The sequence below is a fragment of the Spathaspora passalidarum genome (assembly GCF_000223485.1).
Source record: "Spathaspora passalidarum NRRL Y-27907 unplaced genomic scaffold SPAPAscaffold_4, whole genome shotgun sequence".
NCBI lineage: Eukaryota > Fungi > Ascomycota > Pichiomycetes > Serinales > Debaryomycetaceae > Spathaspora > Spathaspora passalidarum.
Genome location: NW_006767428.1, coordinates 1,042,193 through 1,067,551, shown reverse-complemented (window position 1 = coordinate 1,067,551; position 25,359 = coordinate 1,042,193). Strand labels below are relative to the sequence as shown.

The 25,359-nt window shown below is 38.3% G+C and overlaps 10 protein-coding genes across 10 annotated transcripts; 2 read left to right on the top strand and 8 right to left on the bottom strand. All coding sequences in view use genetic code 12, as the record gives it.

Annotated features, from left to right (window-relative positions):
• Window positions 1–1,262: 1,262 nt before the first annotated feature.
• On the bottom strand, window positions 1,263–2,927 carry DBP3 (RNA-dependent ATPase; the record flags this gene model as incomplete). Its single annotated transcript, XM_007375585.1, has 1 exon — window positions 1,263–2,927. One exon carries the CDS (start codon window positions 2,925–2,927, stop codon window positions 1,263–1,265), a length of 1,665 nt encoding a protein of 554 aa, XP_007375647.1.
• Window positions 2,928–3,958: 1,031 nt separating this feature from the next.
• On the top strand, window positions 3,959–6,790 carry SEC24 (COPII subunit; the record flags this gene model as incomplete). Its single annotated transcript, XM_007375584.1, has 2 exons — window positions 3,959–4,082; window positions 4,128–6,790. 2 exons carry the CDS (start codon window positions 3,959–3,961, stop codon window positions 6,788–6,790), a joined length of 2,787 nt encoding a protein of 928 aa, XP_007375646.1.
• A 59-nt stretch (window positions 6,791–6,849) lies between these two features.
• Window positions 6,850–8,016, bottom strand: SPAPADRAFT_138090 (Golgi transport complex subunit; the record flags this gene model as incomplete). Its single annotated transcript, XM_007375583.1, has 1 exon — window positions 6,850–8,016. The coding sequence occupies one exon, from the start codon at window positions 8,014–8,016 to the stop codon at window positions 6,850–6,852; it is 1,167 nt and encodes a 388-aa protein (XP_007375645.1).
• Window positions 8,017–8,119: 103 nt separating this feature from the next.
• On the bottom strand, window positions 8,120–8,979 carry SPAPADRAFT_61448 (uncharacterized protein; the record flags this gene model as incomplete). Its single annotated transcript, XM_007375582.1, has 2 exons — window positions 8,120–8,879; window positions 8,936–8,979. Coding segments are annotated over 2 exons (616 nt in total), but the record flags the coding sequence as incomplete, so codon positions are not given.
• Window positions 8,980–9,129: 150 nt separating this feature from the next.
• Window positions 9,130–11,712, bottom strand: SPAPADRAFT_139015 (uncharacterized protein; the record flags this gene model as incomplete). Its single annotated transcript, XM_007375581.1, has 1 exon — window positions 9,130–11,712. One exon carries the CDS (start codon window positions 11,710–11,712, stop codon window positions 9,130–9,132), a length of 2,583 nt encoding a protein of 860 aa, XP_007375643.1.
• Window positions 11,713–13,789: 2,077 nt separating this feature from the next.
• On the bottom strand, window positions 13,790–15,182 carry CPP1 (tyrosine/serine/threonine protein phosphatase; the record flags this gene model as incomplete). The annotated part of the gene is made up of 1 exon (XM_007375580.1): window positions 13,790–15,182. One exon carries the CDS (start codon window positions 15,044–15,046, stop codon window positions 13,853–13,855), a length of 1,194 nt encoding a protein of 397 aa, XP_007375642.1.
• Window positions 15,183–16,380: 1,198 nt separating this feature from the next.
• On the bottom strand, window positions 16,381–17,878 carry SPAPADRAFT_61446 (uncharacterized protein; the record flags this gene model as incomplete). The annotated part of the gene is made up of 1 exon (XM_007375579.1): window positions 16,381–17,878. One exon carries the CDS (start codon window positions 17,642–17,644, stop codon window positions 16,724–16,726), a length of 921 nt encoding a protein of 306 aa, XP_007375641.1.
• A 660-nt stretch (window positions 17,879–18,538) lies between these two features.
• Window positions 18,539–19,215, bottom strand: SPAPADRAFT_61445 (uncharacterized protein; the record flags this gene model as incomplete). The annotated part of the gene is made up of 1 exon (XM_007375578.1): window positions 18,539–19,215. A coding segment is annotated over one exon (344 nt), but the record flags the coding sequence as incomplete, so codon positions are not given.
• A 424-nt stretch (window positions 19,216–19,639) lies between these two features.
• Window positions 19,640–20,235, bottom strand: SPAPADRAFT_61444 (uncharacterized protein; the record flags this gene model as incomplete). The annotated part of the gene is made up of 1 exon (XM_007375577.1): window positions 19,640–20,235. A coding segment is annotated over one exon (230 nt), but the record flags the coding sequence as incomplete, so codon positions are not given.
• Window positions 20,236–22,833: 2,598 nt separating this feature from the next.
• SFU1 (Sfu1p) lies at window positions 22,834–24,147 on the top strand (the record flags this gene model as incomplete). Its single annotated transcript, XM_007375576.1, has 2 exons — window positions 22,834–22,861; window positions 22,934–24,147. 2 exons carry the CDS (start codon window positions 22,834–22,836, stop codon window positions 24,145–24,147), a joined length of 1,242 nt encoding a protein of 413 aa, XP_007375638.1.
• Between the last annotated feature and the right edge of the window lie 1,212 nt (window positions 24,148–25,359).

The window sequence follows — 25,359 nt, the reverse complement described above, 5'->3', positions numbered from 1 at the left end:
CTCAAATGTTTCAAGTTAGGCAAATTTTCAAACAACCATTGAAATTGTTCAAATGGAACTTGTTCTTGCTTTTGAAGTACATCCACCTCTAAGCTTGTAACTTCTTGCAAATTGATTATACCATCTAAAGCCTCGAGTTCTAAACCACTCAAGTCCCAAATACGCAAGGTTAATTCTTTTATGTTTAAAGGCTGCTGGAATTTCTCCACCATTGGCTTCAATTCATAGCCTTTAAGTTCTTCGAATTTAACCCGCTTGAGTGCTTTCATGTGTATAAATATTGTGAAGTCTAATTCAGAAAGTTGGTCGGCTTTAAGCATCAAACTAGTGATGATATAATTATCTTGCATAGGAAGGTTAAGGGAAGGAGCAATCATAACGTTGCTTATCTTGGAGATAATATGATCCATACCTGGAAGTGGATAAACATTTCTCCAACCAATACGAATCCAATCACAATTTTCCTTCATCCATTTTGTCAAACCAACATTTTCAATGGGATCATGGATAACGACTTCTTGGACGTTTTGCAACAATTCTACTCGTTGAATCAATAATTTGCTAAACTTTTTATCTGAATTAACAATTGTGTATTTGCAATTGAACCAAGTACAAAAATCAGTTTTCACTAGTAAAGGAGACAGAATCTCTCCTTCGCTAGTTAAATAAATTGACCGGTATAAACTTTTGATTGCAATTTCATTTAACTGCTTATTGATCAACAGAACTGTAATTTTGTTTTTCTGATTAAGATGACTCAAGATCAAGTATAACACTTCATCAGGTAAGCAAAGGAGTGACGACTCGGATTTGGGTGGTATGCTTTGAGTTTTCATGTCCAGATAAAGTTTATCTGAAGTGTAGTAAATTTCTTTCAAATTTACAAATTTAAAGGTGATCTAGTTGGATTTGTGTAACTGTATGATCCGCATTGTTATTGTTGTCTCTTGCAGATTTTCTACATGCATGAGCTGCCAATTCGCAAACAGTGCCCTGATATCAATTTAACACAAATTGTAATAACCAACATGGAGTTGAATTCATTTGCTTCAGAATTGCTTATAATTAGATAGAATTACTACTTAGATCTGGTGGATTGTTCTTTTTTTTTGTTGTTTGCCGATTCAAACATGTTTGTTCTCCATGCAACTACAATCATCATTTTAAACCTTAATCCAGGGCTAAGGTATAATTACGTTGCCGATTCTCTTACTCTAATTTATTCTAATATACAGGCTTTACAAATAAATTACCAAATCTTTTTAATCAAACTTAATTTTGGTGGCCTTTTTGGTCATGTCAACATCTTTAAAGAATGCACCATAAGCATTATGGGTCTTTTTCTTGGTATGACCACCGAATTTCAATAATTCATCAGGCACAGGTTGATTAGCTGATCTTAAAACATTACATAATGCACCACTCAAATGCTTTTCTTCTTCAGTGAATAAAGTATGAGCAATACCGGTTTGACCTGCTCTACCAGTTCTACCAATTCTATGCACATAATCTTCAACAGTTAAGGGGAATGTCAAGTTGATAACAACCTTAACGTTAGGAATATCTAACCCTCTAGCAGCAACATCAGTAGCTAATAATAAACTTGATTCTCCAGATTTAAAAGCACCCAAAGCTTGGGTTCTTTGTTGTTGAGATAAATCTCCGTGGATTGCAGCAACGCGATAGTTATTTCTCTTTAATAACATTTCTATTCTTCCAGCTTCCTTTTTGTATAATGCAAAGATTAAGATCTTGTCATCTTTATGACTACCAGATTGATATTTACGTAACAAGTTCAACAAGATCTTTTCCTTGTCAAATCTTTGAACAACTTCGACAATTTGAGTAATTCTCTTGTTAGCACTTAATTCATCACGATCACCAATACTTACTTTAGCTGGGGTCTTCATGAATGTATTGGCCAATTCTCTAACTTCCTTGGGCCAGGTAGCAGTAAACATCAAAGTTTGTCTGGATTCGGCCTTGGTATTACCAATGATTGCTTTGATATCTTCTTCAAACCCCTTTTCCAACATTCTATCAGCTTCATCCAAGACCAAGTAATCGATGTCACTCAAATCAACAGCTCCATCATTGATTAAGTCTAATAATCTACCTGGAGTTGCAACGACAACATTGGCATTACGTAACTTCTTGATTTGGTCATCCTTGGAAACACCACCATAGATTGCAACACAGTTAATTGAGGTATTTGCAGTCAAGTCAACTAAATTGTCATAGATTTGTAATGCCAATTCTCTGGTTGGTGAGATACATAATACTCTTAATCCAGTTTTATTTAATGTGATGATGTTGTTGATAGCTGGAACACCAAAGGCAAAGGTCTTACCTGAACCAGTTTCAGCAACACCAATAACATCTTTACCACTCAATAAGTATGGCCAAGCAACGGATTGAATAGGGGTTGGCTTAGGGAATTTGGAAATAACTTTCTGTATTTTTTCATTCAATTCAATTTGAGAAAACGATAATAATGGTCTGAGATTTAAGTTGAATGGGTCTTCAATGGTGACTTCATTAGTGGCTAAAAAGGAGTCGATTTCGGATTGCGGTAAGTCAGTTAAAGTGGATGATTGAGTGTAACCTACCGAGGCTTGAGCTTCTCCACTGATAGTGGTGGTTACTTTACTCTTCTTTTCCTTCTTTTCTTTCTTATCCTTCTTTTCTTTCTTATCCTTCTTGTCCTTCTTTTCCTTCTTTTCCTTCTTGTCCTTCTTGTCCTTCTTGTCCTTCTTGTCCTTCTTGTCCTTCTTGTCCTTCTTGTCCTTCTTGTCCTTCTTGTCCTTCTTGTCCTTCTTCTCTTTCTTTTCTTTCTTTTCAGACTTGCTCAACTTGACATCTCTTTCAGCAACATCTTCACCATCTTCTTCGTACTTTCTCTTCTTATCCTTTTGATCTTTGGCCATGTTTGCTTTATTAAAAAAAGTAATAATTAACTGAAAAATTAATACTTTATTCTTATTGTATAGGAAAATTTTTTATAGTAGCGAAAAAAAACGTTTCTTTTGGAGGGGTCAGATAATGAGCCGCACAATGAGGTTCGATATCGCGATTTTAATTGAGACATATAAGGAAGGCTCTTTGCGTCGGAGCAGAAGTTGTTGACACCTTACTAACTCTTTAGTGGTACCTTTATCCAATAACCATTATTGTAGAGGCAGCCACTTTGATGTTAATTTAGTTGCAATTGGTAGCGTGGTCACTAATCTTTATAGGACAACGTGTAGTTGTTCCAGTCTTATTTAATCACAATTGGAATAGGTATTGCTTGTGTTGAGTTGTTTCACACCGTCTCAAGTTAGTAATCGCCTACTTAACGTGTTATCAGGGTCTGCACAAGTCTCTGTTTAAATATTGGGTTGCCTCAGTAATAAAACAATTATAATAAATCTTCAACACCTCAAAGAAAAGGTTAGTTGATACATGTTCTAGTAATTCCATGACAATATAGAATATATTTTGATTGTTGGTGTGATGGAAACTAGATCTATCAAAGTTGGTTGCAAAACATGTTGCTAATACTTGACGAAATTTAGCGAATATTTTAAGAATCCACAATCAGCTATCTAAAACTCTTGACAAACATACCACTAAAAGTATCTTTCATAAAATATATGACCTGATTTGAACTAACCACTACTTTCCTTAATGAATATAAAGACAATTTCTTATTCTGGTTAATTATCACCATGTAGGTTGGCTAATTAGTCGGTATCAAATATACGCAACATTGAAAACTCACTGCATTCACTAAGTAAATATCTGCACTAAGATTTTTTTTTTTTTTCACCTGATTCACAATTGACCACGTCAATTCCTTAGACCCAAGTCGCACCTGTTTCACACTATCTGAAAAAAAAGTTCACCCACCAACGTAACAACAGACCCTCCGCGTTCTTTATCAAACTAGCATTTAACAAACCACCATAGAAGTTCAATGTCTGGTAGAAGAAGAGCATATCCACAGCCTCAATATGCTGCAGGACAACCTGCCGCTATGGCTTCTCCTCAAATGAACCAGTTCCAACAACCGCAACAACAACAACAACAATATGATCCGCGTGGATCTTTTGGCGCCGTTGGCGCAGCAGCAACAGCAGCCCAAGCTGCCGCTTATGGGATTGACCAGGCCCAGCAACAATTCCAACAAATGAATATTGGAGGAGGAGGTGCTGCAGCACCTGGAATTCAATCTCCAAATTCCGGAGCAGCCCAAGTGAATCAATTCCAATACCAACAACAATACCAACAACCTCAACAATCTCCAGCTGGTCAAACTCCTCAGCTCGGCTATGATCCATATGGTGCCCAACCACAAGCATCCACTGGATATGGCCTGGCTTATGGCTCGGTTGGAGGACAAGCTGGTGGTTCTGCTGCTATTCCCTTGAATCAATTATACACCACAGATTTGTCTAGGGAATTACCACCACCAATTTCTGACTTATCATTACCTCCACCACCTTTGGTATTACCTGCCAATTCCACCGTGATTCCTAATTCAGAAACTGCCAATGCTAACCCTGATTATTTCAGAACCACTTTGAATGTTGTTCCAACCAACAGTGGTCTTTTGAAGAAGTCTAAATTGCCATTGGCTTTGATTGTGAAGCCATACAATGCCCTTAAGATTGATGTTGAAAATATTCCAGTTACATGTGATACCACCATCAGTAGATGTCGTCGTTGTCGAGGTTACATCAATCCATTCATCACTTTTGCTGAAAACGGAAGAAGATGGAGATGTAACTTTTGTAACTTATTGAATGATATTCCTGCCGCATTCGAATACGACGAAATTAGTGGAACCAGCAAGAACAAATATGATCGTGTTGAATTGAACCATTCAGTCGTGGAATTTATTGCTCCTAAGGAATATATGGCCAGAGCTCCTCAACCTGTTGTTTACACATTTATAATTGATGTCAGTGTTCATGCCGTCCAAAGCGGATTAACTGGAACTATCACCAGAACTATTTTAGAAAGCTTGGATCGTATTCCTAATCAAAACAAAACCGCCAAAGTTGCCTTTATTGGGGTTGATTCAAACTTGCACTATTTCAGATTTAATGAAGGATTAGACGGAACTGAATTGATGATTGTCAGTGACATTGAAGAACCATTCTTGCCATCACCATCTGGATTATTGGTTAATTTAGATGAAAATAGACAAGCTATTGAAAAGTTATTGTTGGATTTCCCTACTTACTTTGAAGATACTGCCAATCAAGGATTTGCTCTTGGTCCTGCATTGAAGGCCGGTCATAAGATGATTAGTAACATTGGTGGTAAATTGGTTTGTTTTGGTGCTACTTTACCTAATATTGGTGAAGGTAAATTAAGCGTCCGTGACGAAGTTGGAGTTTCTGGTAAAGCTAAGGAAGCCAAGGCTCTTTTAACTGCAGCTGATAGTTTCTATAAATCTTTTGCCGTTACTTGTAACTCATGTCAAATCACAGTTGATTTGTTCTTGACATCTCTGGCTTACCAGGATGTGGCTACTTTATCCAACTTACCTAGATTTACTGCTGGTCAAACTCATTTCTATCCTGCTTGGACCAGTGCCAAATTTGAAGATGTTACTAAATTGTCCAAAGAAGTTGGCGATCATTTATCGCAAGATATTGCTTTGGAAGCAGTCTTGAGAGTGCGTGGATCCACTGGAGTAAGAATGACTTCATTCTATGGTAACTTCTTCAACAGATCTTCTGATTTATGCTCATTCCCTACTTTCCCAAGAGATCAATCGTATTGTATTGAAATGAGTATTGAAGAAAACCTTACCAAACCAGTAATTTACTTCCAAGCTGCAGTATTACATTCTACTTGTTTTGGTGAAAGAAGAATTAGAGTTATGAATCTTGCTGTTCCAACTTCTCCAAGATTGAATGATGTTTATGCATCTGCCGATCAATTGGCAATTACTAATTACTACACCCACAAGGCTATTGAAAAGGCTTTGAGTTCTTCATTGCCCGAAGCAAGAGAATATTTGATTAGCAGAGTAGTTGACGTTCTTAATGTATACAAGAAGGAATTAGTGGCTGGAAATGTTTCAGGTGCTTCACCATTACAAATATCTACTAATTTGAGAATGTTACCATTACTTTTGTTTACCTTGACCAAACATTTAGGGTTCAGAGCCGACCGTGTTCCAAGTGATCATCGTGCTGCCGCCTTGAATAACTTAGGATCGTTGCCAATTCCGGAATTAATCAAGTCCATCTACCCTTCAGTCTATTCATTGCATAACATGCCTGACGAAGCTGGATTACCTGAAGTAATAACGACTGAAGATGGACAAGAACAGGCCGTGGGTGATATCGTTTTACCAGACCCAATCAACGACTCCAAGGCATCTTGGGAAAACTATGGATTGTATTTGATTGATAATGGTGCCGAATTATTCCTTTGGGTTTCCGGAAATGTTGTTCCAGGATTAGTTCAAGATTTGTTTGGTACTGATAACTTATATGCTATCCCTACTGGTAAGACTGAATTACCAGAATTTAGTTTCGAAGAATCAGAATTCAATTTTAGAGTCAGAGCCATTCTTAACAAAATTAGAGACAATAAGGATTCTATTGTTTGGAAGAATCTTTATGTGGTTGTGGGTGGATCTTCCAATGAACCTATTGAAATCAGTCAACAGAGGGACTTGATGGCATTAAGAATGTGGGCTTCAAGTTGTTTGGTGGAAGATAAGAGTGCTACCGAACCTTCATATAGAGATTTCTTGACCAGTTTGAAAACAAAAGTTAGTCAATAGTTTTTTCTTTTTTACATTTTCTTTGTTATATAAATATATAAATATATTCATTCTAATTTCTATCTATTTATGAGTGAAAGTGAATCCAAAATTAATCGTTTTTCATATTCTGTAGTGAACATTTCCAGTACGGCATTCTTTAATCCTTCATAGTATACTTTCAAGTTCTTTGCAATTGGTCCCACTCTAGCCATGGTTGATGCAATATTCTTTTTGAACTTATGATTCAATTTTGACCAATATAAAGCATAAAGTAATTCAACTTTATAGTGAGTCAACACAACATGCAAGATTGTTTGATCGTCATCCATTTTCCAACCAGAAAGGATGGCATTCAATTTCTCAAAATATTCCTGGGATGTATCCTTGACTTCTTTCACTATGGTGGTGAAGTTACGTGGCGATTGTAACGCACGAGAAAGAAGGTTGACATTGATAGTCACCTGTCTAGTTATTGTTGCCTTATCGAAGATTAAAAAGAATTCGTTTGGATCCAAAATGTATAACGCTTGTAAGTTGTTGTTTAATTTCCTGTTCCCCGGATGGAGAGACGTCAAATGAGAGAATTCATTGTTGATTAACTGAGAACATTGATTAATTAAGGATGCTCTTCGAGCAGCTTCAATGCCTTGGTAGTCGCGGATAAGCTTCACCAGTAAGATATGCGTACTTGTATCTTCTCCAGAAGCACTCTGATACAATTGTCTGATTTGAGAATGGAGTTTTGCCAAGCGAACAACATCCCCGTGGGAATCGTCGACTGAGAAGTTATCACCTTGTTCCAACTCCTCAAGTTGTTGTACAAGTACAATGAAGAAACTGGCACTGCGTAGCAAGTTTAAAGTTTGGTGAATTCTCTTGAGAGCATTGTTTAATTTAACTGCTTCATCATATGGTTGGATAATTTCTTGTTTGATTCTGTTGAAGGGTGCATTTATTCGTTCGAGTTGGGGATTAATCTGGTCAATGAGGATCGATTGGAGATTTTCAATGGTAGAGAAGTTAATCACAAGATCTTCATAGTTGTTTGAAGCAATCGAACTCATACGTTTGTTACATTCGTCCACATCAAACTTAAGTTTCTTGATTGGCGTGGCTAGATCGAGTTCGGTGTTGTCACTACCGTTAGTGCCTAGTAGAAGCTCATTAGCAAAATGAATTGGATCGAAATCTGGTTCTAGAAATGCTTCAAAGTCCTCAAGAACGTTAGATGTAGCAGTTGTCATTGCGTGGATATGTTTCTCGTTGTGTTTGTGGGTTTTTCACACACACTAATTTCTAACGTGTACTGTTTTTTTTTGTTGGTTCTGTTGACACAGTTTGGTTAATACCAGCTTACGTTCATTATTTATACACCTACAACTACTCAGTTCTATATTTTGGTTTCGATGGAGCTGCTGGTTTGTCTTTGGAGAATGCTTTATTGCCACCGGCTGCAGCCTTAAGTTTCTGTTTCTTGCCCCCACGCTTGTGAAACATTTTCTTCTTCAACTTCTTTTGCTCAACCTGCAACTTCTTTGCCAATTGGACACGCTCGATTCTCCGTTCCCTGCAAGCAATCTTGGTTTCTCTTTTCTTCTTTCCTGGCCGTGATTTTCGTTTTTCTTTATTTTTCACGAGTTCTATTTGGGCGTTGTACTTGTTCAAATCAATACATTTCCATGGTCTAGGATCATCACTAGGATATACTGGTTCTATTATTGATTTGGCATCCAACGCACATACTTCAAACTGTCGACTTTGATCTGGGGTATATTTTGCAATATAGTATGATTCGGGACGTTCTTGGTTGATAACTTCTTCTTCTGCCTCCTTGAGCGAAACCTTCATTGGTTGTTTTGGTTCATCTGCAGCTTTGCCGTCAGTGCTACTACCACCACCACCACCACCACCCATTGAAAACAACGGAAACTCAAACTCTTCTTCTTCTTGTTTCTCCACCTTTGATTCATTTTCTTCTACTTCTTGAGGCTCACTTGTGTCAACTTCAATGAATTCAAAATCAAGGTTTGGTGCAGAATATCCTAGTGATTCTGTTTCGGATTCGTACTCAGACTGCGAGTCATCATATAGATGTGACCTACTTATTCTAAAGCCATGTTAGTACTAATCCTCCAATTCAAATATCATATAGCATCTACATACTTTTGTTCCTTCATGCTGTCCAACGTTTATATACTCATCTCTTAAAGTACATTGACATTTTATTTTTCAGCCATAATAATTTTTTTTTTCTTTAAACAAATTATAATAATTCAAATCTAAAAGAACTAAAGAAATAACTAATAATGCGTAGGATATCTAAAATAATATATACAGGCAATAAACCTAGAGTGTCGCTACCATAATGGTCTCGTGGATGCACTGACTGTCCGTAAAATGTCCTTTCTGAAACGTAAATGATGTGGAATAAACTTATCAATCGAATGTGCATCAACAATAACATCTAGTTCACCATCCTCGAGGGTCATGTTCTTCTTATCCACAATCTCGTCAAATGCGCACAATGAATCCAACAACACTTCAATTGTTCTCGAATGCAGCTCTGACCATATACTGTTGTAAACCAAGGGATACTTTTGTTCAAGTACAGGCATTATATCGTCCAATTTCATGAAATGAAGCAATAAGTTTTGAAACTGGTCATGTCCCTCTCTTCTCAATTCAAGGATTGATTTTTCACCTTTTGGATCAAGTCCAATAAACTTGAAGAAAAGCTTCCAAATCTTGGATTTGTTAGCCAAATCAATCACCAGACTGGGTGGCACTAACTTATGAATCTCATTCATCAAGGTTGATGTCAATAACGAAATCTGCAAATCAACCACATATTTTTCGCCATCAATGCAAAACACATATAATGGCAGGTACTTATAGATTGTCGTCTTGGTTGGGTTTGAATTAAACTGCTTCAAGTTCCTTAATCCTATAGGGTAATGTTCAATGGTTTTTGCTCTTCTCATAGCAACCCGTTGCTTTTGTACTTCCATAGACAATTTCTCAGCCTCTTTGATCAATCGGTTACGTTCTTCTTCCTTCAATTGAGCAATACGCTTCTCTTCTTCAATACGTTTTTCTTCTTCCTCCTTTCGTTTCTGTTCCTTTTCTCGCTCTGATTTGAGAAACATTTCACGTCTGGCCCGTTTCTTAGCCTCGACCTTTTCTTGCCAGATTCGTGCTTCTTCAGCATTCTTAATCTTTAATTCTTCCTGTTCTTTAGTCAATGGTGGAGGTGAAAGAGATATTGTTTTAATCTTTTGAAGTTGTGGAGGAGGCGAGATAGTAGCGTTACGGGAACTGGAATGTTCTTCAGCTTCTTCTTCTGGTTTAAACATTTCTGGAGTCTTAAGTCGTCCTTCCGATTTAACTCTTTTGATTGAGGAGTGCATTTCATCAATGCTTCGTTTACGTTTGATTTCGCGTGATCGTTTAGGTGTGATAGGTTCCATTTCTTCTTCATCAATATCTTGCATTGAATGGTCACTGAATTCATCATCTTCTTCCTCATCTTGTTCATACTCTTCTTCCTTTGGCTTTTCCTTTGTTTCCGCGTTTTCTTGCACTTGTGGTTCACCCCCCTTCAAATCTTTCTCAATTGTTTCTTCTTCCTCATCATCTTCGGATGAAACTTGAACCGAAGGAGCACGGGAACTAGCTCTTGAAGCTACAGCAGAACCAATTCTTGAACCAAGCCTTGATGCGACACTCACAGCAAGCGCATTACCACCTCTCTTTTCAACATACTTGGCAATAAGCTCAACTTCTTTAGGATCAAAATGAACTGACCGCAGAGCAATATCCAACGCATTGAAGCCATCTTTTCTTCTGGTACGTAACGGATCAGCATCCTTAGACAAAAGCAGCTCGACGACGTCCAAATGCCCTCTACCGACACTAGCCAAAAGTGCTGTTACCCCACATGGACTCTCAGTATCTATATCATAGGGAGTTGGGTTCAAGCCGAGAATAATATCCACCAACTCAGCGTGGCCATTACGTGCCGCAAGAATAAGGATATCCGGTTTACTATCAAGGCTGTTTCCCAGGACGAAATAATTGGCAGTGATTTCCTTGGCGTTTTCAGCAGCATACTTGTAGATTCCCTTCTTCTTAATGAGGTCAGCAAAGTAATTATCATTAGGATCTTCAACAATTTCCTTGGGCGTCGATGGACTTGTACCTTTACCAACACTAGCCTGTGCTTTCTTGTTGAATTCAGTGACTGCTTCCTCCAATACTTTAATTGTATCATCATATCCTTCTTCATCAGCATGTTCATTGTATATCTTGGTCAAGGCAGTAAATCCATCAAGATTGAAAATCGTGGGGTCAGCACCATGTTTCAACAAAATCTTGACTGTTTCCAAATGTTTATTTTCCGCAGCGTCAATAAGCGGAGTTTCACAATCACCAACTTCATCAGCCTTGGCATTGACATTGGCTCCATGTTCAATCAAATATGCCACAATATCAGCATGACCCTCCAATGCAGCTTCATGAAGACAAGTGAAACCGCAGAAATCCTTTTCATTGGCACTAGCTCCACGACTTATGTAATCAATAACATCTTCGAGATTACCCTTTTTACAAGCTCGCTGAAGGAGAGTACGACCGCCAGCATCTCGCTTGATTTTGTATGGTTTCCTGGATTTAGATCCACGAGATACACTTGAACGTTTTGATTTAGGTTCTTCTTCTTCTTCCTCCTCCTCCTCCTCATCTTCTTCTTCATCTGATTGATAATTATTTGCATCTACGCCTGCTCGCTTCAATTTGTGACGTTCTTCATCATAATCCTTTTTACGGATGAGTCTACGAACCTTATTGGTACGAGGAGAACTTGTAGAAATAACAGTTTCTGCTTCGGATAATTCGTTATCCAGATCTGCTTGATCGTCATCAGAATTCTCTTTAATATCCATATCCTTTTGTTCTTCATTCTCCTCCTTTGTTTCTTCAGCTAGTTTTTCCTTTTCCTTGCTAGTTACTTTTTCATCATGCTTCTCTTCTGTCTGTTCTTCTTTTATGACCACCTTGGAACTAGCCAATTCTTCAAAGTTAAAATCGGTGTCGGTGCCCGTTTCAATAGGCGACAATACAGATACATCAAGGAATGATTCAGATCTCGTCAACTTTATTTCAGGTTTGGCTTTATCATCTTTGGACTCTTCTTTATTTTGCTCAATTTTGTTAAAGTTGATTGATTTCTCAACTTCTGGCTCATCATTCTCTTTCTTATCATCCGATTTTTCAATTATAGGTTCGCTGGTAGCGTCTTCATCCTCAACCAGGTTCAGATTTTCTGACACACCATCATTTGCTTGTTGTTCTTGCTTCTCTTTCTCCACTTTAGGTTCAGTCTTATCATCAAGTTTCTGTTCTTCGGTTCGAGGTGACAACTCCTTTTCGATTACAGGTTCCAACTGTGATACTTGTTCATCCTTCTTCTCCTTTGATGACTTCATATAATCCATAAAGGAAGTCTTCTTGGTGGCTGGTTCATTCTTAGTTTCTTCTTGTTTAGGAACAGCAGGTTCCTCAATTGGCTTTTCTTCATCTCGTGATACCCTTCTTACCTCATTTGAAGAAACTGAAGACTTGCGTGATATTGATTCGCCATAGGAGCTTTTTCTAGACAAGTCAACTGAATCTCGTCTTGAGTTTGGTCCAGTACTGTCATAACTAGATTTTCGTGATTGGTTAGCTGAATTTATGTCTTTGACCGTTGGTTTAGTTTGAGGAATTTCTGGTTTTGATCTTCGTTCGTCACGATAAGAAGTGCTCACCGAGGGTGTGGTTGGTGTGTTTACCGACGATAGGGTTGATGGAGACTCAGTATTAGACTTGCTTCTTCGTTCATCTGCATAGTTGGTTGATACAATAGGTCCTGTAGGAGTCGACGCGGCGGCGGTAGGTGTGGTATTGGTATCTATTGGATCTAACCGTTTCAAACTAGAATAGGAACTAGCTTTAGAAGAATACTTTTGCCCATGTGATGACGAATGATGCGAATATTTCAGGTATGAATCATACCTATCTCTTCTTCTTCCACCGTAGTAACTCAGTCTGTCACGGTCACGGTCGCGGTCACGGTCGCGGTCACGGTCACGGTCACGGTCTTGACCATTAGGGTTATTTGATGGTGTACTTCGACTATAGTAAGATCCTCCAGTTGATGCACCCGACTTCAGAACATAGGATGATCCAGAATTATCGTATCGTGATCGATATCCGCTGTTGGAGCCATTACCTCTATCTCGTTGTTCTCCACCACCATAATAATCTCGTCTTCCTAAATAGCCAGTGGGTGATTTGCCGCCACCACCGCCACTACTGCCACTGGCACCAGTTGCATCTCTTACAGTTCCAGAGTATGAATTTCCTTTAGATGTGGATGTATTGGCCGATGATGATGAGCCTGATGCAGCAGACGATTGTTGCTGCTGCTGTTGTTGTTGTTGGGCATTGTTATCTTTCTTATATCGCGACGTATAGTAATGATTATTTCGATTGTATGACATCGCTATTTAAACACACTGTATAAGGGAAATGGAAACCTGATGTATTTGGTTATTATCAGTGTGTTGCTCAATCGTAGTAACTATAAACTCGTTGCTGTTTGTTGTTGTCTGACGGTTTTACCCCCCTTTGATTAAAATTTTTCTTTTGTAAATTTTTTTGTTATGGTGTTTTTTTTTGTTAATGACCAGCCATTCTGCAGTAACAGAAATTGTTGCAAAAGTAAATGACAGTTGTTTTTGTATATACACTAGAAATACATATTGTAATAGCAGTAGAGGTCAAAATATACTTAAATAGAGGAAAAAGTGAAAGTAATACCTTAAGCAACTTTGTTGGGTTAAGAGGGGTAATTGCAGTGTCAACCGTTCACTTGAGCACTTTAAATCGGAGGAGGAGGAGGAGGAGGAGGAGGAGGAGGAGGAGGAGACAAATTTAACATTCAATGCTAAATAGCCATTTCTACAAACTACTTCTAGTAACTTTCATATCTTCTCTAGTTATGCATCGATCATTACTAATACAATTACACTATATGTTTTTCTATATCTGCATTGTTGATGGTGAGTCAAACAACAATGCACTAGTGGTCACTTCCTTATGACATAGTGAATCGCCAAACTCCATTAACTCGAAAATCAAGCTCATATTAGGACATATTCGATCACTTCCATCGATGATATTTCCACCATTCCTCACCAGCATACACACTTCGCGGTTGCCGTTTGTTCCATTCTTTAATAACTCATAGGCATCATTGACACCGAGTGTGAACTTCATCATGTAGTAGGCAACTACAACACATGCTGAACGACTCACTCCACACTGACAATGGATCAAGATCTTGTATCCCATGTTATAAAAGGCATCTATTTTGGTCATGATAGGCGCAAGGTCCTTCAGAATTTGTGAGGTATGTAACCATGGCAAGTACAAATACTCTCGTTTTCCAGGAATTGGATTTAGATAATTTGCACTCATATCCTTACATTCTTTCGCAACATTTATCACGAGGTTGTATTCGTTTATGTCAATCTGTTTCTTACTCGTTAGCGGATCAGAATACAAAAATATGCGGTTGTTGAGAACACTTCGAGGGCCATTGGGGTATGCATCCAACAGATTTGATTCTTGTAATTCCTCAGGGATCATTTCTTTATATGTGGTGAATAGACTTTGTGGAGTATTGGAAAGCATGGAATCGTTATAATCTTCATTTGTGGTCATGGATACGCGGGCCAATGCATCAGTTAAACTTCTTGGTGTTTCTGGAGAAATTCCATGTAGTTTTAAGGGGCTTGTTAAACGTGGTGGTGTAGATAATGGAGATCCTTTCATTCCTGGAGCAAAAGGTGGTGCTGGTGGTGGTTGGACGGTGGAATGGTCAAAACTGTCATTGCGGTTGGCCATAAACACGTTCATATCTAGTGATTGAGACAGGGAGCGGTTGCTGTGTCGTTTATTGGGCCCACTATGTCTTCTTTGATCAAGTTGTGGAGGTGAAGAAGGTGGGAATCTATACTCGGCTGGTGTGTTTGTATGTACTTGGGGATTCAATGCGGGAGGCATAGTTGGAGTCTGGGTAACTAATGGGGTGGTCATATCGTCATGGAATGGTCTCAACGTGACTGCACTTGTTCCATCGGGTCGTGGATAATCTGGGATGGACAAGGATAGTTTTGTAAGAGGGCCCGCTGTTATTATCGGACCGTGTTTGGTAATCGATGGAGAAGACATGAATGACGAGGACGATGATGCTGAAGAATTTGAACTGTGTAAATTTAACGATAGATTCTTCATGTTCCTATTCAGACTTAGTGAGCTTGGTTTGCGTGAGTGCTTTGGTGAATAATTGACTAATCCGATTGGTGGTGGTGATGTCAACAGCGACGATGCTGACGATGAGGAGTGACTATGGTAGTCATATTTTAGTTGTGGCGGTTGTGGTTGCAGTTGCTGGGCTGTGTTGGGATGATGTGTGGAAGTATAGTTGGCATGTAGCTTGGTTCTGGTTTGTTGTGGGTCGTATGGACCCGGTACTGCCATTCCTGAAACGTGTATGATATTATTAAATGCAGATTTTGTAGGCGACGTTGCTGTAGCTGTAGCTGAGGCTATAGGTCTATTGGTTGATGATAACATAAAGTGACTGGTCATAGTTGTGGTTCAACCTGTTCTCTCTCTCTGTCTCTCTTTCTTTCTTTCTTTCTTTCTCTCTTTCGTGTTGTTGTCGTGTTGTTGTCCTGCTCTGGTGTTTCAGTGTTGGTATTGTTGTAGTCAATTGCTGCTTAGCTAGATGAAACGACTCCTCCCACGAACTATTGGTCCAGATTATGTCCTTTGCACTTGACTGACTTGGTAAAAGAAACCAGTTATAAAGACCCCTTCAAAATTTTAAATGAGATTTTTAAAAGGCCCCACAGAGAATAAAAAAGGGAATCTTACTATATGAAACTAAATATTCTCTTGTTACAACAATGAGTGCACCAAATTTTTACCTTTTTTTTTAGATTCTTTTGCAGCGATTCCTCAGGGCTTAGGGCAAGAAGACACGGTTTCGAAACGCACAGTCTTAGATTTGATTCCAACCGTTATGGGTGTAGATTAATGTATGACAAGTAAAGGACCGATTCAAACTCAGTTGTGACGTACAACCGTCTTACTAATGGGATCTGGCTCCATATATATGATTGACACGTAAAAAAATATATTTCCCAGAAATTAATAAAAAAAAACGCACATCGGCGTTACTGTGTGAATGGGAATTTTAATCTAAAACAAAAAAATAAATTATTTCCCTAATCATAAATCTGAAACATATTTTTTCTTTTTTTTTTTTTATTTCTGTTATTTCCTAAAAAATATTACCTTATTTATCATTCGTTTTTAAGCGGTCACATGATCCGTTTCCTCAGCAACACACAATCGTGTACATTTTCTTGTGACGACATAATGACGTATCTTTTCTTTGATTATTTGCATGTTGTTGTCACGCCGCGTTTCAACAATTACGTCTTCAAACAGTTTCCAGGGGAATTATCCCCCTACGCGTATCTTTATCAATAACATCATCTAACCTTAATTCTATTCTCGTTCTAGTTTCTTCTACCGCAATCCATCGTCAAACAACAGGGTCGCATGTTTCTGCATAGAGCCGCGTTTCACGAGAAAATCTCCTTTATTTTAAGCGCCTCAACATTAAAGAACCCATCAAACTGTAAATCTAAACGCGACTAGATTTTTCTATTAATTGACAAATTCACATGATGTAACAAGATGCTATCTTTGGAGAACGATTGTGAAACTAACTACAGCAGTCAATCAATCAATCAATCAATCTGCACATTCATTCATTTCATATACACATTTTACTCTCATACATTCATACATAAAACCTTCTCTCCTTCCCCCCCTTTAATCATCAGGAGGACCAAACTCCCCTTCGAAAATAGTTGCACCTGCCTTGCGCCTATTCTCAATAATGACACATTCTTCCATCTCTAATATCACCAGGGCCAGTGGTCGATCAAACGGGTTAGGGCGTAACATCTTATTTACTAACCGATCCAAATTCATCAGATCACCACTAGTCAAGAATTCCGGCGCCCATGGTGGAATCAAATCACGAGCTGATGCTTTATTCAGCATACCGCTGGAACTACCCGTAGTTGCCGGAGTGCCGCTGGTGATTGCAGTGGCGGGCGGATTTAACTGTGTAGTGCTATTATTGACAGGATTCTGCGGTGGCATCGTAAATAAATTACTAGCTGATGAATTAATAGTTAGTGAATGCGTACTGCTGATATTTGTGGTTGAACTCAGCAAACAATGGTTTGATTCACCACCACAACCACCGGCGCTACTAGCATGGTGATGTAAAAACATCGAGATATTATCACTTGATAATTGTCCTGCATCACTTAAATCCCCACTTCGTAATTTTCTCCATGGAGTTCCATTGTCAGGTAAAATAATATTCGCAGCAATTTCCAAAATGATTAAACCAAGACAAAAAATGTCGGCAAAGGGGGTATAAATTTTATCATTGATCAATTCAGGGGCGATGTAATTCCGATCTCCTTCTAAATCAAAATCTTTCTCTAAAATGGGTAACTTGGTAGCCAATCCGAAATCTCCGATTTTTAGTGACCCTTCAAAAGTGATAAAAATATTAGCTGGTTTCAAATCTAAATGTAAATAATTCTTCAGATGTATGAATCGTAACCCTGAGAGAATTTCAATTAATATTTTCCAAATTCGGAACTCATCAATTCTATAATGCTTGTTCTCTTCCAAGAAATCAAACAAGGTACCACCTTCACAGAATTCAGTCATTATATAGTAATAATGATTGAAATCCCATGCTTCTATAAAGTAAACCAAATATTCCTTCCCCTCTTCTTCTTCCGATGCGCCATCTCCAGAGACGCTGGTCAACGCCCTTAAAGCATCAATTTCCCGTTGAATCGCCTTGCGTTCCAACTTGCCTGAAACGGGCCGTTTGCTTCGCTTAATAGCTAATTTTTGGTCCTGGATAATACATTCATAGGCAATGGAAAACTCACCAATACCAATAGTTTTAACATTCTTCATTCCAAATTTCTCAATCAAATGATCATCTATTTTAGAAGGCACTGGCAATTGAGGCATCTTTTCGTCCACATAAAGATCTTCAGTTTGAGTCAATTCTTGAGGATGATACTGCAAAGTGGTAGTGTCATCTTCGTCAATTGTAGTTTCATGATGTAAATTATGTTTCCCGGTTTGTTTTCCAGAGTTGCTCTTGAAAAATTGTAAATTAGTGGGAGTGGAAGGTTCATGATCACCATTACCATTGTCATTAGCAACATTAACCACTAAACTATTCTTACATCTGGTCAAAGGAGGGGTATAATTGATTTTATTAAACGGTTTGTTTGCTTGGTTATGACTTTTAGTGGGGGTTTCAGGGACACTAGTCATATCAATATCATTCAACTCTAGATCGAAATCATGATGGATGACATGATCAATTTGGGTAGTTTGTGGAATTCTGAAAAAGCTTGAGTTATTAAGGGTGCTATGTGCGCTGGCGTCATATGACTGGTTTCTTCCTACTTCAATTGAGTTGTCAGTATGCTCTTCTTCAATAATGGTGAATGATGAAGCGCGTTTGCCTGAGATAGTTTTATGGTTTGTATTCAACAACATTAATGGATTTCTTTTGATTGGTGTTTCCGGTGGTAATTTCCGATCAGGTATATGTTTTACATTGTTCTTTTTGATCAATCCCGAAGAATTGAATGCTGCTTGTAATGGTTTGACAAATTTATACGAGGGAAGCCTGTTTTCCTTATCATCGAATAACCTTGGGTTTAACTCGCTCGAAGGTTGAATTGTATGCATCTCTATAGGTTGTGGAAGGATGTGATTTGGCGACAGTAAATGCTTAAGTGGTTGCTCCTGGTAAATTGTAGCACTGTTACTAGATATTATAGACAATCCTGACGATTTCCTAGTTTTTGACGGACTATCAAAATCTAAATCATCATCATAATTTTCAAAATTTTGGGAAGACTGACACGGTATTTCCGCTGTTTCGACTCCAACAGCGGCAGCTGTCAATAACGGTGTTGAAGTGATTGGAGAATGGGTGGTGTATGGAGACTGGATAGTTTTTCTTAATTTCGTGGTCTTGGATTTATCAAATGAGAACCTTGGTTTCTCAGGAGTAGATATTCTAACTGGTCTATGAGGTGACATAATTGCATCTTTATTTGCATTCTTGAACATCTTGAACCCCTTGAGTTTAGATGGAGAGTCTGAAGACTGTCGTATTTCTTCATTTGCCGAGAATAATGATGTGGATGATGGATGTGCGGCGAATGTTCTACTGGAGGATGGTGATGGTGATTGACTGACTAGTTTATGGGGTCGTTTGAATTGGTTATTCTCTATAGGCGTTCTTGCGGCCCGGGGACTAGGTGTACCTTCGCGAAACCCTAGTGACAGAGTCTCGACATCAATGTTATCTATTTCTATTTGTGGTTGTATATTAGGACTGATAGTATGGATTCGTGGTGTAGATTTTACACTGATGGTGGAATCAATGGAAAGGTTAAAAAATTTGGATGATCGTTTCATAGATGATCCCGATGTTTTTGATGTGTCTTCTTGATTATGTCGTGGCGGAGTTGGTATATATTCATTAGTTATTCGTTTCAGTTTCAGTATATTCAAGGAAGGGTCATCATCATATTGTTGACCTTGTTCAATCATAAAGTCATCATCTTCTTCGTCGTTTTCCAAATCATCATCTGTTATTACATCATCAAGGTATGTATCAATACCATCGGCACTGTATAAGTCCTGTTTGACATTAAATGGGGGCGATTTATTTATAGTTTTCTTTCCTATCTCATCTTTAGAATCATCCAAGATTAAACTGTTGAACGATCGAGAAAATTGGGTATTGGTAAAGTATTCCAACAGACTGTTATTCATGGAAACTTGTGGTGAATTGTGTTCAGTTTTTTTGGCCCGCGATCGCGTGATTCGAGGATGGTGCTGTTGTTGTAGTGTAGGGTTGGCTGATACAATTGCATGGTTCAATTGAAGGTGATGATGTTTATTATTTTTGCTTGGTGTTGATGTTAGATTGGGTGTTGTTGTCTTTGTTGTTGTTGTTGTAGTTGTTGTGGATGATGACGATGCAGTCACAGCACCCGCTAATCCTTGCGGGCGCTGGTTAGTCATGGTAAAGTATATGTAAACCTATATGAAAACCTTTAGAATTTGGAGGCAAATGTATAAGGTGAAAGGTCACTTGTAGAACAATTGTAACTGAGTGAAACAACTGCAAGGGGAGTAAAATATGAAGAGATGAAAAATAAAAAGCCTTCGTACTGGTTGATTATTGAATAATCAGGAAAATGGGAAAGGCAACCAAAGAGCAACAGGGAAGAGCCTTTGTATTTTGCCAAGGGGGAGGGAGGGGTGTTGTGTTTTTCTGGTGTTTGTTTTTCATTTCCGCTGCACTAAAAAAAAAAAGTAAACAATCACGTAAAATTACGCGTAAAGTTTTAACTCAAATAGACAAGTTTCAAACCAATGTATTAGTTTTGAAGTTGTTTTCGACAAGGATGAAGTAGTTTGCTTGGCAAAGATAGATCAATGTCTACTATGGACTATATGGATCTCTCATGTTTAGTCTTACTTTACCTGTTTAACTTAGCAGTTCATCTAAGATTTATTTAGATCTTGGCGTGTTTTGTGTCACGCACATTCAACAAAGAAATAATTCCAACAATATAAAGCAACAATTAGAATGGTTAGAATCGTCAGAATAAGGGTTTACTTAAGTAATTACAAAATTACAATTATAGCCGTAGAAAATGGATTGTTGTTGTTTTGTCTATTGCAAGTTTTAATTTCATGCCCAACATATTCCAACGATAGAACAATAGATGGTCAGCTGATAATGGTAGAGTCAATTTCTGTATTGCCCATATTCAGTCATGCTCAGTTGCTATATTTATTTGGATTGTAGCTATTACTTCATGTTACTATATTAACTGCACAAGAGCCCTGGACGCAGACAAGAAGAAAGCGCGTTGCTTTTTAATTATTTTACTAAACTAGACAATAGACACCAAAACAACAATCGCTATCCTTATGCCCCTTAAATAGGCGGGAGTTTAATACTGAAAATATTGAGTAGCGAACAATACTAGTTTACAATACAGGTGCTAGAACCGACTTCGGAGGTATCCGAAAAAAAAAAATTTTCATAAAACAACTACGCGGTAGTTGATCATTTGACTATAATATATTATAAGATAAATACGATCAGGTCGATTAAAATCTTACTTATTCCAAGATATGGGGGAACATGGTAGAAAGTCTGCTTTCTCCTCGGATCTTGAAGTAAGGTGTGAAAAAACCTTGGTGTAGATTTTTTTTTTTACCAAGAACTTGGCAGTTTTATAGTGTGAGTGTGAATACGTAGTGCTAGTAGCTAGCTTGGTTTAATTAAGAAGTTAAAAAAAAGTATTATCCACTTATGATTAATCTCTGAAAATACAAGCGAAATAAGGTAAACAAGAAGTATTAGGGTCTCTGTTTTATTCAAGTGCTTATGCAAGATAAAGTACCAGATAAAGCAACTGATGAAGTAGATAACTTTGTCTCGGCTTTGTAGGTTTAAAAACAGACAACATAACAGCAGAACTAAAACAGCCACAAAAGATCCGATGTAGGTTTCCGATAGTTCGGGTCATTCCGAGAGTGAGAGTGTGGTTGCCTAAACAACCAGTTCGCATCGTGTTCGGATATAGCCACAAAAACTGTGAATGTAGTAGAGTAATTGATGTCTTAGTAATGTTTGCAATTTGATTGGCCAAGAAAATTAGTAATCACAGCAATTTCAGTGGCTTGCCGCGGGCGAAAAAAATATTTTGTCGTGCTGCATCACTTTGATCAATCAGATTAGAAAATGTCGCCAATTTAGGTTTCAGTTACGAACGAACCTAAAAGCTTAATTTTTGTGTGATAGAAAAACCTACATATTTATGATTTTAGCCGAAACCGACAGCCCTGGGTAAACTCATTCTATGTAGCTGTCGGGTGATCCGTCCGGGTCAACTTACTCTTTTACTTAACTGCAACATCCAGCTTGTTGTCTTCTTTTAGCGTCCTTTAATGACTTTTTATCAACATATACAAACTGACAGAAACGACGTGCAAGAAGTGTAGACACCAAAATCGCTCCAGTTTAGTCTGGTGAACATTGACGAATGTATCGTATCGATATGATGATACATGCCGCTAATTCAAGCCGATTGGTAACCTTGCTTCAACTTAATCTGGTTGAAACGTCCCAGATCTAGAATTAGCCGAGGACCGACCTATCAGGACGAGTAAATACAGAGCTACGCCTCTATTTCTAAACATGAAATGTAACTTGAAAAAAAAATAATGCCACTTCAAACAAGTCCGCCAGTTATTAGGAAATCATGCAGTAAAAATTAATGTAAAACAAGTTTATTAGAGGCCAGTAAAAAAAAAAAAAAAATAAAAAGAAAAAAAGAAAAGACTAGGAAACTTTATAAAGTAGCAAAATCAGAAAAATCCAATTTTTATTAACCATTCCCTTTAGAATTGGCTATTTGGCTCTTGATCAAGCACAAATACAGTCTGGTTTTAACATTAATACAATCTAACAATCCCCTGAACTAGCGAACGCGTTATTTTTTACAATTCAACAACAGCTAACGTAGCGATAGAACCACCTCATTGAAAATACTTAGTAATACAACTATACGTTCAATTTCAAATATATAACACTAACAAATATTACTTTTATATAACAAGGTAATATCTCACATAGTTGCAGCATCACCGTGACAAATCTACACACACTGGCAGTCGTTCCAAGTTTACTTTTAACCGTCTTCTGCTACATCTTATATACCAAGCCAATATCGTCAAATAGGCACTACATGCTTCTATAACAATTACACCCATCCAACCATACATTTAAAATCATGTCGAACACGGTTTCAGAAGACGCAGGTTCTATAAAGTCCGAGCCTACGCTAAATATTCCTGTACATAAAACCAACAACCAAGGACCTCGGTCCCCAGTACAGCGACAGCAAAACTCTCCACCTCAACAAAGCACACCTTCGCCCAATCTTCAAGGAGCTGTTTCTCCTAATTCATCGTCTGACGGCCAGCAGTGTTCGAATTGTGGCACAACAAAGACTCCCCTTTGGAGACGTGCACCAGACGGAAGTCTTATATGTAATGCCTGTGGGCTATACTTACGGTCAAATAACACCCATAGACCTGTGAATCTCAAACGACCTCCTAATATCATCCCAATACACAAAGAAGAGGAAGGTTCATGTAAGGGAGACGGACGTTGTAATGGTACTGGTGGGTCCGCTGCTTGTAAAGGGTGTCCTGCTTACAATAATCGAGTAGTGGTTGCTAAGAAGACGTTGGATAAGTCTCCTAAAAGTGAAACCACTACTACCAACAATGGCGGTGAAAATAAACGCAAGAGCCCGGATACAGCAAATGCAGGCGAAGATTCACTTGCCATTGCCTGTTTCAACTGTGGTACGACCATCACTCCACTATGGAGAAGGGACGACTCGGGGAATACTATTTGTAATGCATGTGGATTATTTTATCGATTGCATGGGTCGCATAGACCTATACGAATGAAGAGAACGACCATTAAACGAAGAAAAAGAAATATTCATCAAGCAGATAAAAGAGAAGGAAGTGAAGACGTCCACAGCGATGCTCAAACCCCTACATTGGCAAAACTGGAAATGATGTCGCCTGCTCTAGAACTAACACCAACACCACCACCATCTATAATTGGCAGACTCCCACCGCTCGATTACCCTAGACCACACTCAGCATTCCAAAGGCCAACCCCACCGCCACACTTTCAACAAGGTGCACCTGCACCCTTCCCCTCTCAGTCATTCTATCCACCTTACACTGGAGAAGGTAAAATCCCCAATGGACCAGGTCCGCTACCGGGGCCTTCTCCATTTGGCCACTTTTCCCAAATTGCAATGTTACCACCACCCTCGCTGCCTCAGGTTGCAACTAATTTCGAACAAATAAAACTTCCCGCATTAAAGCTTGATCTGAAATCTCCAGTTCCTAAACCAGAGGTCAAGGGAAAATGTTGCGACTCATGTAGCGGCAAGAAGAGCACCACTCCTTTAGCGATTGATTTCACATCAAGCTACAAACAAGAAAAGAAAGATACAGACAGTGGTATAGATAATAAGAGAAAAGCTGCATTGTCAATAGGTGGATTATTGAATGGTTAAGTTTTGTATATATAATTTAAATAAAATACAGCATAAGTTTCAACGAAGTGGCATTTTGTAGCAAGCAAAGAGTTTTTTAGTTGTTAGTTATTTCAAGTTAATTATAACTTTTATTTTGCATTTTTTTTATATGTAGAGCAATCCATAGAAGGAACTCGGTTAAAACATCTAGAAACAATCAAATCTTATTTCTTATTATGTTCCTGGTAGTCATAATAGAAGTGGCGATGAACCTTATTTATTGTTTTGAAAGACCAGGAGCAAGCTATACATACGAAAGGAAACTCCTTTATATGCATGATGTAATGGTCATTAAGCTCCTCGGCCAATCCAAAAACCCTAAAGCAAACATGGCAATAACTCCGATTATTGGCCTGCCACACTAGCAACTCTAGAGTTGGAACTGGAATCATGACTCGAACAGTATTCTTAGAATCGACATGACTACCAGCATGACAACGTACTTCTTCTAGTTCTAGATGTTCTTTCTTGCATTGATCAGATATACACCTGAACCCCCTGTTGACTTTTTCCCAGCAAAGGCCGTATATTAGCCAATCAGGTTCTTCTAAATTTGTAACTTGGGGGGATTATGAAGTGCACAACGATAAGAAAGGAGTCCGTGTCATTAAATACCCTAGCACAAATTGTACATTTAATTACTTTTTTCAGAACGCTTCTAGAAGCACAGCACTTTTGTTCAAACCTAATAGACACCTTAGTTTTGTCCCAAAACTGTTACTTGTAGATCAAACAGAATACCAGGGATCTTCTTTATAGAAGTGGAACGTTTTATAATACCACGACTAGAGAAGTTCTTTTGAACACGAATAGCACCCGAGCTGCTCTTCTGAACATTTGCAATCTCTGCTGCACCACGAGCGTTGTTTTGACAGATTCCATCTTCAATATCAGCACTGAAGCTCTCTTGAAAGATTTTCTCATTCCAGTACCAGCTCTAACAAAGATATTCTTATTTAATCTCCTCAGTATTTCCAAATCAGTGCTTTTCATGGTTGTCTTTAATGGCTAATTTCTCAAACTTGGGTCAAAGAATCTCTTGAGTTTCATTTAGTGCTAGTTGATTAGACATACTTTATTGATTTAATTTCTTTTGATATACCAATCTAAAGTAAAATAGTGGCAGACAAAGCAACAGCCAATACACCAAGGTTATTTTGACAGCCAAAGGTGTTAAGAAGTTCGTACAGT